This window comes from Tenrec ecaudatus, chromosome 18 (genome assembly GCF_050624435.1).
Source record: "Tenrec ecaudatus isolate mTenEca1 chromosome 18, mTenEca1.hap1, whole genome shotgun sequence".
NCBI lineage: Eukaryota > Metazoa > Chordata > Mammalia > Afrosoricida > Tenrecidae > Tenrec > Tenrec ecaudatus.
In genome coordinates this window covers 70,646,512-70,658,070 of record NC_134547.1, presented here as the reverse complement: position 1 = coordinate 70,658,070, position 11,559 = coordinate 70,646,512, and the positions used below count along the sequence as shown (strand labels likewise).

The 11,559-nt window shown below is 60.3% G+C and overlaps 1 protein-coding gene across 1 annotated transcript in view; it reads right to left on the bottom strand.

Annotated features, from left to right (window-relative positions):
* Positions 1-566: 566 nt before the first annotated feature.
* Positions 567-11,559, bottom strand: part of CMIP (c-Maf inducing protein) — a 169,477-nt gene continuing 158,484 nt past the window's right edge. The window contains exons 12-21 of the mRNA XM_075538073.1: positions 10,935-10,961; positions 10,703-10,751; positions 9,452-9,559; positions 7,850-7,966; positions 7,491-7,631; positions 6,645-6,692; positions 5,678-5,824; positions 5,197-5,302; positions 4,417-4,487; positions 567-2,188 (exon numbers count right to left, since the gene is read on the bottom strand). Of these exons, the coding sequence (XP_075394188.1) occupies positions 2,135-2,188; positions 4,417-4,487; positions 5,197-5,302; positions 5,678-5,824; positions 6,645-6,692; positions 7,491-7,631; positions 7,850-7,966; positions 9,452-9,559; positions 10,703-10,751; positions 10,935-10,961 (868 nt within the window). The 3' untranslated portion in view covers positions 567-2,134. The remainder of the gene's footprint in view (positions 2,189-4,416; positions 4,488-5,196; positions 5,303-5,677; positions 5,825-6,644; positions 6,693-7,490; positions 7,632-7,849; positions 7,967-9,451; positions 9,560-10,702; positions 10,752-10,934; positions 10,962-11,559) is intronic.

Sequence of the window (11,559 nt, the reverse complement as noted above, 5' to 3'; positions counted from 1 at the left end):
TGGGGGCCTCCTAGGCAGTGAAGCACTCATTTGGACCGAGTCCAGCGGAACCCAATGGGGATCACACAGGGGCTGCCCATTCCAACACAGCGACTCCCATGGAAGTCCCGCCTCTATAAAGAAACCAGGGGTCAACCTGACCTCCTGTGTGTGTGGCTCCCCCTCGCCCCCCCAACCCCCCACAGAAAGGCCAGCCATCAGTGAGTCACTGACAGTTTATTTTTGCCTGGAAGTATTTCACATCTCTTTGTACACAGCTACATGACAGTAGTATTAACCACCAGGAGAGAAGCAACAGTGTGAAGGGAAAGGTGGCATGTCTTGTTTTCTTCTTCGTCTTTTGTTTTTTTGTGTTTTGTTGTTTTTGCTTCGGCATCTTCCTGCACCAGACTGCTGTGAAGTATGGGAATTGGGGGGGGGGGGTGTCCCAAACCAAACAACGGAAAACGACGACAGGAAGAACAAGAGAAGGAAAGATACTCCCGCGCACGCGCTCACGAAAGAAAACCTAGCGCGGGAAGATAAACTCAGGACGGAAACCCAGTAATTTTTTTTCTTTCTCTTAAAAAAAAAACAATCGAGGGTCTATTGTGGGGCAGGGTAGGGTTTAATAAAGTCTACCTAGCAAAGTATAAAACAAACAACCGAAGCATGGTTTCCATCAAGTCGGATTAAATAGATATAAAACAATTACGTTGGCTGTGGGTTAGGTGTAGGTGTAGGGTGGAATTTGTGCTAAATCAACAGAAAAGGGGTCTTAGGAGAGGGGACCCCAGATCAACCGTAAAGGGGTTGTTCTGTACAGGGTGGGGGCCCTTGGTAAGAAAAGCCGACAGTTTATAAAATGGACAGAAATTGGTTTATCAACAGCGGGAACGGCTACGGAGCAGTGGTCACATTTGGGGGCAGGGCGCAGGGGCGGTCAGGCTGTGGGGGGGACGTTTCTCTCTTCTCCCAAGAGACCATGCAAGAGGGGGCATGCATGAGGGTGGGGCCACACAACGAACACGAGGGTCAGGTGTGGCCAAGGCCAGAGGAGACCCGGAGGAGAAGGGGGGCTCCAGGGTGGGGGGTGGAGGCAGCTCTTCTACATACGGGACAGACCAAAGAGTACAGGGTACCATACCCCCACCCCACCCCACCCACCCCCGTAAAAGGGTCCGAGAGGGAGGCAGGGTCCACAGGGGCAACACGACGCCTCGGGACCACTCTCCCGCCCCCCCAGCCTGACCCCCAGCCCGCGAGGAGGTCAGAGACTCGCAGCAGGAGTGGACAGACGGACGGACAGCCTGAAGGAGCATTAGCATACAGAATCCATTATGAAAAAGCAATTCATTTCCCAAGGAGGGCAGCATTTTTTTTCATTTTTTGTGTTTGCTTCCTTTAAAAAAAATAACAAAAATACTACTACTAATCCAACAGCTGGCTGTTTCTTACAGTACTACACGCTCGAGGTGGGGGGTGGGGTGGAGTGGGGGCCGGAGACATCATAAATAAGAGGCAGGTCCCAGACCCGCAATTTGTCAACGTTTCTTAAATAGGTGCATTATTTAAATCTTATGTACAACAGAAATCACTTTGCATAGCGATGGAGAGGACACAGGACGGGTGCAATGACAGGCCGGGCTGCTGGGTCCGGTCCGGCGGCAGGGTGTGGTTCCGGTTCCCCCACACGCAGAGCCCGAGCCGGAGCCCAGGGCGGGCGTCTCCCGGGCTCCTGCGGCCCTGGGCCGGTTGGTCAGGATTGCGGGCACCGTGCCCCCGGAGGTGGCGACTTTTCCCACATGGCATTAAACACAAAGGCAAAGAAAATCCACAAAGGGTCTCCCCCCACCCCCTCCCCAGAGTCCCACCCCCTCCCTGTCCCTCCCCCACCCCACCAAGCCGCCTCTTGTTGCTACAAAGTCCGTTTTAGATCCGGTCATGGTTTCCAATGATGAAGCTAAAAGATTCAGGCGGGGGCTGGCGTGCTTCCGGAACCCCTCCCCCCCTCCTCCCTCCGCCCTCGCCCCAGAAAGACTCCCCCCTCTATCTTTCTCAGACAGGACGCTGAGGTGGGACCCCAGGGGCGGCTGTCTACAGCTAGGAGTCGAGTGGTCTTGCTGTGCTCGCAGACGCCTCCTGCATGGCCGCCTCACCAGGCCTCGGTGTAGCGGACGTCCACCTCCTTCAGGTTGGGCAGCTTGGCCTGGGGGGAGGGGTGGGGCAGAGATGCATGAGTCTCGGCGGGCCACCCCCACACCATCTCCACCTGCCTACTGGGGCTCCCAGTTAGTGGACTAGCCTCTTTGGAAACACCAGGTGGCCTGGCAGGGACACCCCCCATGTGCTTGACATGGGACGGGCTCAGATCCCTGACTTCGCAGTGGACAAGCCAGGGTTTGAGTCCCAGCTCCCTAGGGTGGCCCCGTCTGTGTGACCCCCTGGCCCAGCCCTGGTGCAGGTGACTGCCGGGCGCAATGTCGTGAGAAAGCAGCGGGCCCTCCCTTGCCTTTTGTGGAAACAAGATGATAAACAGAAGAGCAAATGCATGAAACAGACTACTGAAACTCAGATCAGTGGAGCCTCCTAAGAATGCAAAACGGGAGGGGGGCAGGGAACGGGATGGGATGGGACGCTTGGGAGTCGCTGTAGCCACTGAGAGTCTGGCCTCTGAAGCCCGCAGCAGTGACCTGCAGCTCAACAAGCAGGCACAACTCAGCCACAAGACAGGCAAAGGGCAGGAAGGGGCACCACGATGGTCCTCCTTCAAACCTCTAGCTCAAGGCAGTCGAGAGGACCACAGCACCCCTACAGGACAGCGGAGACCTGGCCCTGTGGGTTTCCGAGCCTGTCACTCCTGATGGGAACAGACAGCTGACCTGGCAGTAGCGGCCCAATGCATAACCGCCATGCTAGCAGGATGGCTTTCATTAGCAGTTAGCCGCAAATCACAATCACAAGGAGATGCAGTCTTACCAGGGCTAATATACAAACCAAACCAAACCAAACTCACTGCCATCGAGTCAATTCTGACCGACAAGGAGCCTGTGGGTTTCTGAGACTGTTACCCTTTATGGGAGCAGAAAGCCAGGTCTTTCTCCTAAGAGGCTGGCGGGTTCGAACTTTGAACCCTGGGGCTATCCGTCCAACTCATAACCACTGGGCCACCACGGCTCTACAGCTCAGACGATGTCGTGGTGGTTAGGTGCCTGCACCAGCCTCACAGGGTTCCTATGCGTGAGCCCATGTGGCAGCCTTGAGGCCAAGCAAGCCATCTGCTTAAAAGCCTTCTCCTTGTCCGCTGCTCCACCACTCTCTCAAACCTGACACACAAGAGAGGCTGTTCCCAGTCGGATAAGGCTCTTCCCAAAGCTATTTGTCTAAGGCCAAGTAAAGACTTGGCAGGGGCCAGGCAGGGCCCCTAGCGCACAGGTCTCAGAACAAAAGGGATAACCAGCGAGTACGTGGTCACGGACAAAGGTGACCAATGGGTGCCCAGCACCCCCTGCCATGGTATCAATTCTGACTCACGCACACCAGTCAGCCCTGCTCTGCCCCCCACCCCCCATCCCCGTCAGGTCTGTGCACCCTGAGCCTGCAGCAGAACAGGGGCACATCTGGGCTCACAAGGTCGGGGAGGCCCTTGTGTCCACAGTGTGGTCTGTGGACAACACTCGAGTGGTTGGGTCTGAACTCCGACATCAGGTACCATGCTCCTCCTGCCCCACCCCCTCCAGGGTGCCCTCTTGGCTCATTGCCTCCTGCCTCTCTGACCCCAGTGCACCCAGCTGGGCCCACTGAGCCAACCTGGGGGCTGCCTACCTACGTGTTCCAGACACTGAGTCTCATCCCGGGTTGGGCCAGAGTCCCTGCCTTGCTCAGGCCCAGCGCACAGCTTGTCTGACTGGTGACAGGCCAAGGGCTGGCAGGGGCGCTGGCAGAGTAGTAGGCCAGGCTGGAAGGGGCTCCAGGGGGATCCCCTTGAAGCGCTGCCAGCCCACATGGGTCCCAGGCTGCCGGCCACACCATCTGTGCCCCTTGCGTGTGGTGCGGTCCTGCTTCCAGGTGATGTGGCAGGAAGTGGCCGGCGCCCTTCATCCTCACCAGACCAGCTATACACACGTGAGTCTGCCTCCCCAGGGGTCCCACAGCCCCCTCAGCCTCCACTTCCTACAGGGCAGCTACAACCTGCTTCTCTACACATCTCCTGGCTGGCCGAGTACCTAGAAGCTCCCTGTGATCTGGTACACAGTCCAGCCCGGCCAATTCACTGAGGCACAGGCCTGTTCATTCCCTCACCCTCTGGCCCTGTCTCCAGCTCATTTCCTGGTCTCAGGCTGTGTGGCAGGTCCCCTGGTCATTCCCATCACACGCTGTCCCCTCACTGGTCTAAATCCACCTGTGAGAAGGGGTATGGGGAGGTAAAACACACACCTTCAGGTCTTCGTAAGTGTCTGCCGAGAGCTTGGTGCTGTTCATGTTCAGACTGCACAGGCTCTTCATAGCTGCAGGAGGACACACAGAGACCATTGTCAGACCTGGCCTGGGGGCTGTGGATGGGTGGGGAGGTAAGGGGGACCCCAGCAGCTAAGAAGTGCCCTTGTAGGTAGGCACCCACAGGGCAGGTTGGAACTAGACCCCTGCTCACTGGGCCTCCCTTGGTCCCAACCCCTACTGCCTTCCCTGCCTGGGCCTGAGGGTAACTGCCACACAGCCTAGGTGCCCAGTCCTTCCTTCCCAGGAAGGCAGCCCCACAGCCTGCGTGGTCACCCCCCCCCCCAGGTGAGACGCCAATGAGCAGTGACCCAAGCCTTGCCCTCCCTGCCCGCTGCTAACCCAGTCATCTCCCTGCTCCATTCCCAGGCCTGCCAGAATCTTCTAGTGACCGCCAGATCACTTCCTGGAGACCTCCCCTCAGCTGAGCCAGCGGTGTGAGTGGGGAGAGCCAGTCAGATGACGGTCTGGCCCAGGAGACAGGGTTTCTCACACTGGACATGAGCCAGCGGCTCTCCCATGCCTCTGGCTAAATCGTAGGATGGAGGGGTTTGGGGAAGGGCCTCGGAGCCGGCTCCCGGGGGGCTCCGCTGGCTGAGGGCCTCAGCGGCATCAGGTGCTGACCGAGTGTGGGTGGAACGGCCAGGCCTGCCTCCTGTCTGCCTGGTTCACACACTGTTGGCACCAGGAGCGCGGGGTTTCTGGCCCGTGAGTACTCACAGCTGAGGGCCAGCAGGCCGGCGTCGGTGACAGGGGTCTCACACAGGTTCAGCACCTGGAGCATGGTGAGGTGTTCCGACAGGAGCCGCAGGCCGGCGTCTCCAAACTGGGGAGCACAGAAGCGTTGAGGTGGGGGCCTCTGAGCTGGATGGGCCCAAAGCTTCAGGTGGTCTGTATCCACACAGCCGGTGGCTCCCTCCCTTACACCCCCGCCCCCTGGAAGGATGTGGGTGGGTCTCTCGGTGTGGGTGTGAGCTGAGGCCGAGGACAGAGCCCAGACCTGGTCGCTGGGAGTGAGGGCATCCACGTGGCCTGCTCCGGGCCAAACTCAGGCCTTTCGTTTACCTCGGTGCCATCAGACAGCCACCTCCACGTGGACCCTCAGACCCAGCTCTGCCCGGAGTCCCCCATCTGTGGCAGCCTGCTGCCGGCCTCCGGCCCCTGCCCTGGATGTCCCTGAGTAATGAGGAGAGGGGCACACCTGGGTGGACCACAGGTTGAGCTGCTTGAGGGAAGGCAGTTTGATGAGGTGCTCGGCACAGGCACTGGTTACGTTGGTGAAGGCCAAACTGAGGTTCTCCAGGTTTCCAAAGGAGCCAGAGCTCAGCAGACGAGCCAAGTCAGCGTCCTGCACACAGACAGACGGATGGGCTCTCAGGGGCACCCAGCTGTCCTCCCGCCCCACTCTTACCAGCCCAGCCTGCCTGACAGAGAGCCAACGCCCTAGGCAACAGTGGGGCTCTGCAGGGCAAACCACAGGGCATGCTGCATGTGGTCTCCCTGGCCTCCAGGCCCCCTCGGGCTCAGGCCGTTTCCTGTCTGCAAACCCCGAGGCCTCCCCAACTCTCAGGCTTGTGGAGGTCCACACAGGACGACGGACGGGGCAGGGACTGAGATGCTGGAGGGCAATGGCCGACCCCTTTCTGTGTCAGTAATGGGCTTCCCGCGGCCACCTGGCTGCCCAGATCAGGACTAGTCCCTGAGGCTCCCGTGGAGCTCCACGTGGCTGAGTATCCAGTGGAACTTTTAGGGCACTCTGTGAAAGGAGGGGTGTGTCCTTCTTTGCCTCCACTGCATGTTTCCTGGCAGGAAGGGTACGACAGCAAGGGCTGGAGCAGCCTGCTCGGGCCACGAGGGGGAAGCCATGAGTGCAGTTGAGGGGGTGTCTCTGGGGGCGGGGGGCGCCAGGGTAGACAGGGGTGGCAAGAGGCAGCTGCCTGGGGCGGTCATGGGGCCCAGAGGAGCTGAGCCCCAGGACCATGTCCTGCATGTAGGAAGTGTCCAGCGTCCCTTAGTTATTTCTGTCCTCTCAGCACCTCTCTTTCATTCCTGGAGGCAGGCCTGTGACGTCCCATGAGGTCCTGTCACATCCACTCCCATCGCAGCCCCAGAGCCCGTCATCGGGGAGGTCCCCCACCTCCACCCGCCAGAGAACCAGCCCCACTCACTGTGGACTTGGAGGGCAGTGTTAGCCGGGTGGGCCCACCTTTCCTTTGCTGCAAGAGAAACCGCAGCTATTACGAACTGCCCTCTCCCGAGGTCCCTCCCGCTCCTCCATCCTCGCCACTCTTGGCGCCAGCTTTGCTGGGGGCTGGGGTGGGTGGTGGTGGCGCACCGGAGACAAGGTTTGCACAGTGCAGGCAGGGGACTAGAGAGATAACCCCAAGTGCTGGGGGCTCATCAAGTCAGACCTCCCGGGGTATCCTAGGGGATGGGGAAGCCTGCCTCAGAGATGCACTGGGGAGGGGCGAGAGGGCTGGGGACTAGGCCCCTCATCCATGAGCCACTAGGAGAGGGCTATCCCAGCAATACCCAAAGCCTGGAGCCAAGCCCACTGCCCTTGAGCTGACTCGCAGTGACCCTCTCGGGCAGAGCAGACCTACGCCATAAGGCTCTGAGGCTGTACGTCTTTACAGGTGCAGACAAGCTCATCTGTCCTCCATGGGCCAGCTGCTCTGACCCCTGTGCCACTAGGTCTCAAGGAGTCCTGGATGCATGAGTCTCTCTCTCTGCCCTGCCTGTCCTGCCGTGGGCACAAGTGTTCGTGCACACAACTCTAGAGTTGGCACTTGGAAGTCAGGCAGGGCGTACGAAGACGGGGGAGAGCTCAGGACCCTGGCAGCCCACGGCACGCAGGCACTTGGAGGGAGGCCGCCTGACCCTACTGGCTGGGTGTGGACCAGGCCCTGCCATGCCCTGTGCCCTGTGCGTGCCAGCGGAGAGAGGAGGCTCCCTGGCGCCGTCCCGGGAGGGGATGGGAAGGGAAGGGGAGGGGAGGGCGGGCGTCCGCTCACCAGCTCCTTCAGCTCGCGCTGCCGGTCGCACAGCTGCTCGTACATGCGCTTGCCGGCGTCCGTGCTCTCCAGCGTGGAGATGATCTGCAGCTGGGTGTCGTTGTGGTCGATGATGTTGTACTCCAGCATCAGACACAGGATCTGCCGGGCAGGCACGGAAGGGCTACCCTCTCCGCGCTCTGGCTTCGTGACACTGGGCAGCCCTCCCGCAAACCCCCTACCCCAGCTTCCGTATGCTAAAGGGGCCCCTGCTCGCCTTCACACTGGCGGGGACATGGGTTGCCAGAGGCCTGTCTCTCTGCTGCTGGCTGCTGTGCCCCTGGCAGGGGCTGCGGGAGGTGGTGGCGGTGGCTTCTTACCTCCACCATGGTCTGGTTCCCCCTCAGCGCCAGGAGCATACAGGGACCCAGTTTGTTTTCCGCCAGGGAAAGCAGGAACTTTTTGGTCTTGTAACAGGAGCCCATGAGGATGTGAACCTGCGGGGGCGGGGGGAAGCCCAGGTGAAGATGCCAGAGGACGTGGGCCGGCACCACACCTCCTCCAAGCGGCTGGATGAGGAACCATCTCAGGGTCTCCCCAGGGCAGCAGCCTCCAGCCCTCCCGTGCCAGGTAGGCCTTGGTCACAGGGGGGGGGGTCTCCTGTCCCCTCCCCGAACCCTCACTGGGCTCTGAAGGGCATTGGGGGGGGGGCAAGACACAGACCCTAGGTGAACTTTGAGATAATCCTGCAGACAGGCTTACTCCCTGGTACATCTGAAAACAGGGACCCAAAGACCGGCAGGGGTCTCCGCCCATGGCACTGGGGGCACCCCCACTCCCAACATCACGCACTGGCACATGCCCTTCCACAGTGGCCAACAACAGCCGTGTGTGTGTGTGTGTGTGTGTGTGTGTCTCGGGGAGGAGACACGACACACTCTGGTGCTGGGCGTCTCCATGGAAACAGCGCATCTCCATCCAGCCTTTTTCTGCTCCGTGATTGGCAGAGCGGGCACACAAATGAGCTGGCTCTCACATCGAGTCCTGCACTGGGGGGTGGGGTGGCACCGGGCGTTGCCATGGTGAGGGCTGTGACGTCAAGGAGAACGTGCAAGAGAAAGGGAAAGATGCCGCAGGGGCGAGCGAGGGGGAGAAGGCCTGCGTGAAGGAAAAGCCTAAAAATAAGCCCTCTTAGAAAGGCTCTTGAGTGATGCCCCATGAGTCTGACTGCAGCAAAATCTCTGTGCCCTGAACCCCAGGATGGGCAGCCCAGAGTGCCCTCCCTGCCCCCTCCCCCACATGGTTGGTGCTGGCTCAGCACCCAAGGGGGCACCCTTGAGAACCGTGGCAATCCTGGAGGTGGGGTGGGTAGTGGAGGGGGGGCAGGCTGCACGAGCCTCGAACCTGGCCTTGGGCCATGCCACTACATGGCCCCTTGTCCCTGAATGAAGCTGGAGATTGGCAAGGCGGTAGGTAAGGCCCCCGGCCACCAGTGGGCACGCTGTCCCGTTCCTGCTTTCTGACGGCACTCAGCTCCTGGGAGCTGGGGGGTTCTAGAGCCCAGGTGAGACCCTGAGCCACGCTGTGCCCATTGTAACATGAGGTCCCTAACAAGTAGGGCTGTCATGGAAAGAGCCACATCAACAGAGCAGTCAGCTAGCAGGAAGCTCCGGACGGCAGTGTGACTGGGAGCCCGGGCTCTGTGGCCTCAGGTCCCTCACCTGTGAGGGGTGGTGGTCCTGACCTCATGCCGCCCCCGTAAGGTTTACTGAGCACGGGGCATGCTAAGTACTCAGTCAGCTTGGGGAGAGCCTCCCTGCACGTTCCATCGTCTCATCTGTAAAATGGGCACCACAGCCCGGAGCTGTGGTGAGAATGTGTCCTGCTGGAGTGTGACTGAGTGAGGTGCTGTGCGGACACTGTCTCCAGCAGGGGCAGGTTTTTCCTAGAAGCTCCCCATGCCCTGGTCCCCCGGCACCCACCATGCTGGCAAACAGCTCGCCGTCATCATCGCAGGCCACGCCCCCGGGGCTGTAGAGCTGGAACCAGCCGTCTTTGCCGGCCCGCACACTCAGCAGGCACGAGTGCACCTGCCAGCAGAGGGGTGGGTGGTCAGTGAGCGGCAGCAGCAGGGACACAGGCACACCCCACGATGGCCCTGATGCCCAGCTACCCCCGACTTCTGTGATCGCACGCTAAGTTTTTCTTGGTGAGAAAACCCCACTGCAATCCATGGGGGCAAGTTTTGGGGAAAATGTGTCTCTATAAACTGGAGGCCTCCGGTCAGTCGCCCTCAGCTCCAGGATGGGCCTGGCCCTTTGCTCAGAGCCCTTCCCAGAGCGCCATGTCTGTGCGTGTGTGTAGATCTGCGTGAGAGTGTGAATGTGTGTGCAGACATGCATAAGCACGTGTATGTGCATGCAGACGTTCAGGTGTATGAGGAAGTGCACGTGGACGTGTGTCTGGATGTGCATGGGACGTACGTGTGGCCGTGCGTGTGTACAAGAGTGTGTGTCTGGGGGCAATTCCACAAGCAGACTACAAAGGGGCGGGGAAGAGAACAGCCTGTGTTCAATGCTGGGAGGCACCCCATCCTCTCCCTCAGCCGCTCCAACCCCTGCAGGTAAATCAGACAGGGCAGATGGTGGGTCTGCCGTTCCCCTGAGAGGAGGAGCCCACCTGCCTCAAGGAACGATGGGAGAGGATGAGGAAGAAGAGGAGAGTCCCCTGACAGACACAGCAAGCATTGTCAAGAAACCGAGCTTCACTGGGGGTGCTGGAGGATCATGGCCCAGGGTGCTTGCTTTCCCAGCAGGAAACCTGGGTTTGGCTCGTCTGAGCGCAGTAGCCGCCCACCAGCCTCCCAGGGGAGGTCCTGATGCTGAGCACATCCCAATTCAGACAGGTTAGGAAGAAATGCCTGGCAACCTTGTTTGGAAACTAGCCCATGAAAATCATGTGGAACATTATGGGCGGTGTTGGTCGCACTGCACAGGGGTGGGTCTTCGTGGGGGCCGGCAGTAACACCAACCAGTCCACCCAGTGTGGCTTCTATCAGGAGGGGGAAAGCAGGAAGGGATGGGGAGGGAGAGAGAGGCACCCAGGAACACTTCTGGTCAGCTGAGTTTATGGTAACAGGCTAATGCCACGGGCAGGCCTGGCCAGCTAGCCCCTCGTATCCGAGCCATGGGGTGGAGGTGGGGGTGCACCATGTGGGGGAGAGGAAGGCTCACCTCTTGCCGTGGGTCTTCTGCAAACCTCTGGATCACGTACTTCAACTCCCTGAGAGGAAGAGGGAAGACCAGGATCAGCCGAGGTCCTGACTGGGGTGGGGTCAGGAGGATAGGGAGGCAGGGGCAGCCCAGACAAGGGCCAGGATGGGGAACAGGCATTGGGGCGGCCCAGGAGGTGCCTGGGTGGGCTTGGACTGGCCATGCAGGAGGAGGTTCGGGGGAGGGCACTCACTGGGTGAACTTCTCGTGTGCGAGAGCCCTGCAAACAAACAGAGGGAGGCAGTTAGTCAGTCTCCTCATCGAGCTCCGTACCCCAAGACTTAACTCGACCCCTGGGCTCCCAGTCGTACGTCTGCCTCCAAGGGTGAGGAGGGAGGGTGAGCGCAGCCCCCGAAGCCCTGGCCACAGGTGTCCAGGAGCAGCCCTACCCGGGGCAGAGGGCCGCACTCAGGGACCCAGGTGTGCGTGCTAATTGCTCCACAATTAAGCTGCGGTCTGTTAATCGCAGGCACGTCAGGCGGCCCCGGGGGCCGTTCCTCCTTTGGTTGCATCACTGCGTGCCCCAGCCAAGACCTGCGGGCCCAGCCCAGGGCCGGTGACGCCACTGCTCCTCAGAGACGCCCGCCGTCTCCGAGGCCGGATTTCTCCAGTTTGGGGTCCCAGGGGCGCCTGGGACCAGGCGGGCCAGCAAATGGAGCCATTACTGAGGGTAATGTGCCGCAGGAGGGCCTCACAGCACAAACAGGGCTCGTTAATGGGCTCCCACAGGCCCTGCTCCTCCACCCATCAAAACAGGGGCAGAGAGAGGCACGCTCGGTCTGTTACCAGGACACAGCCCCCGCCCCGAGTGGTCCTCA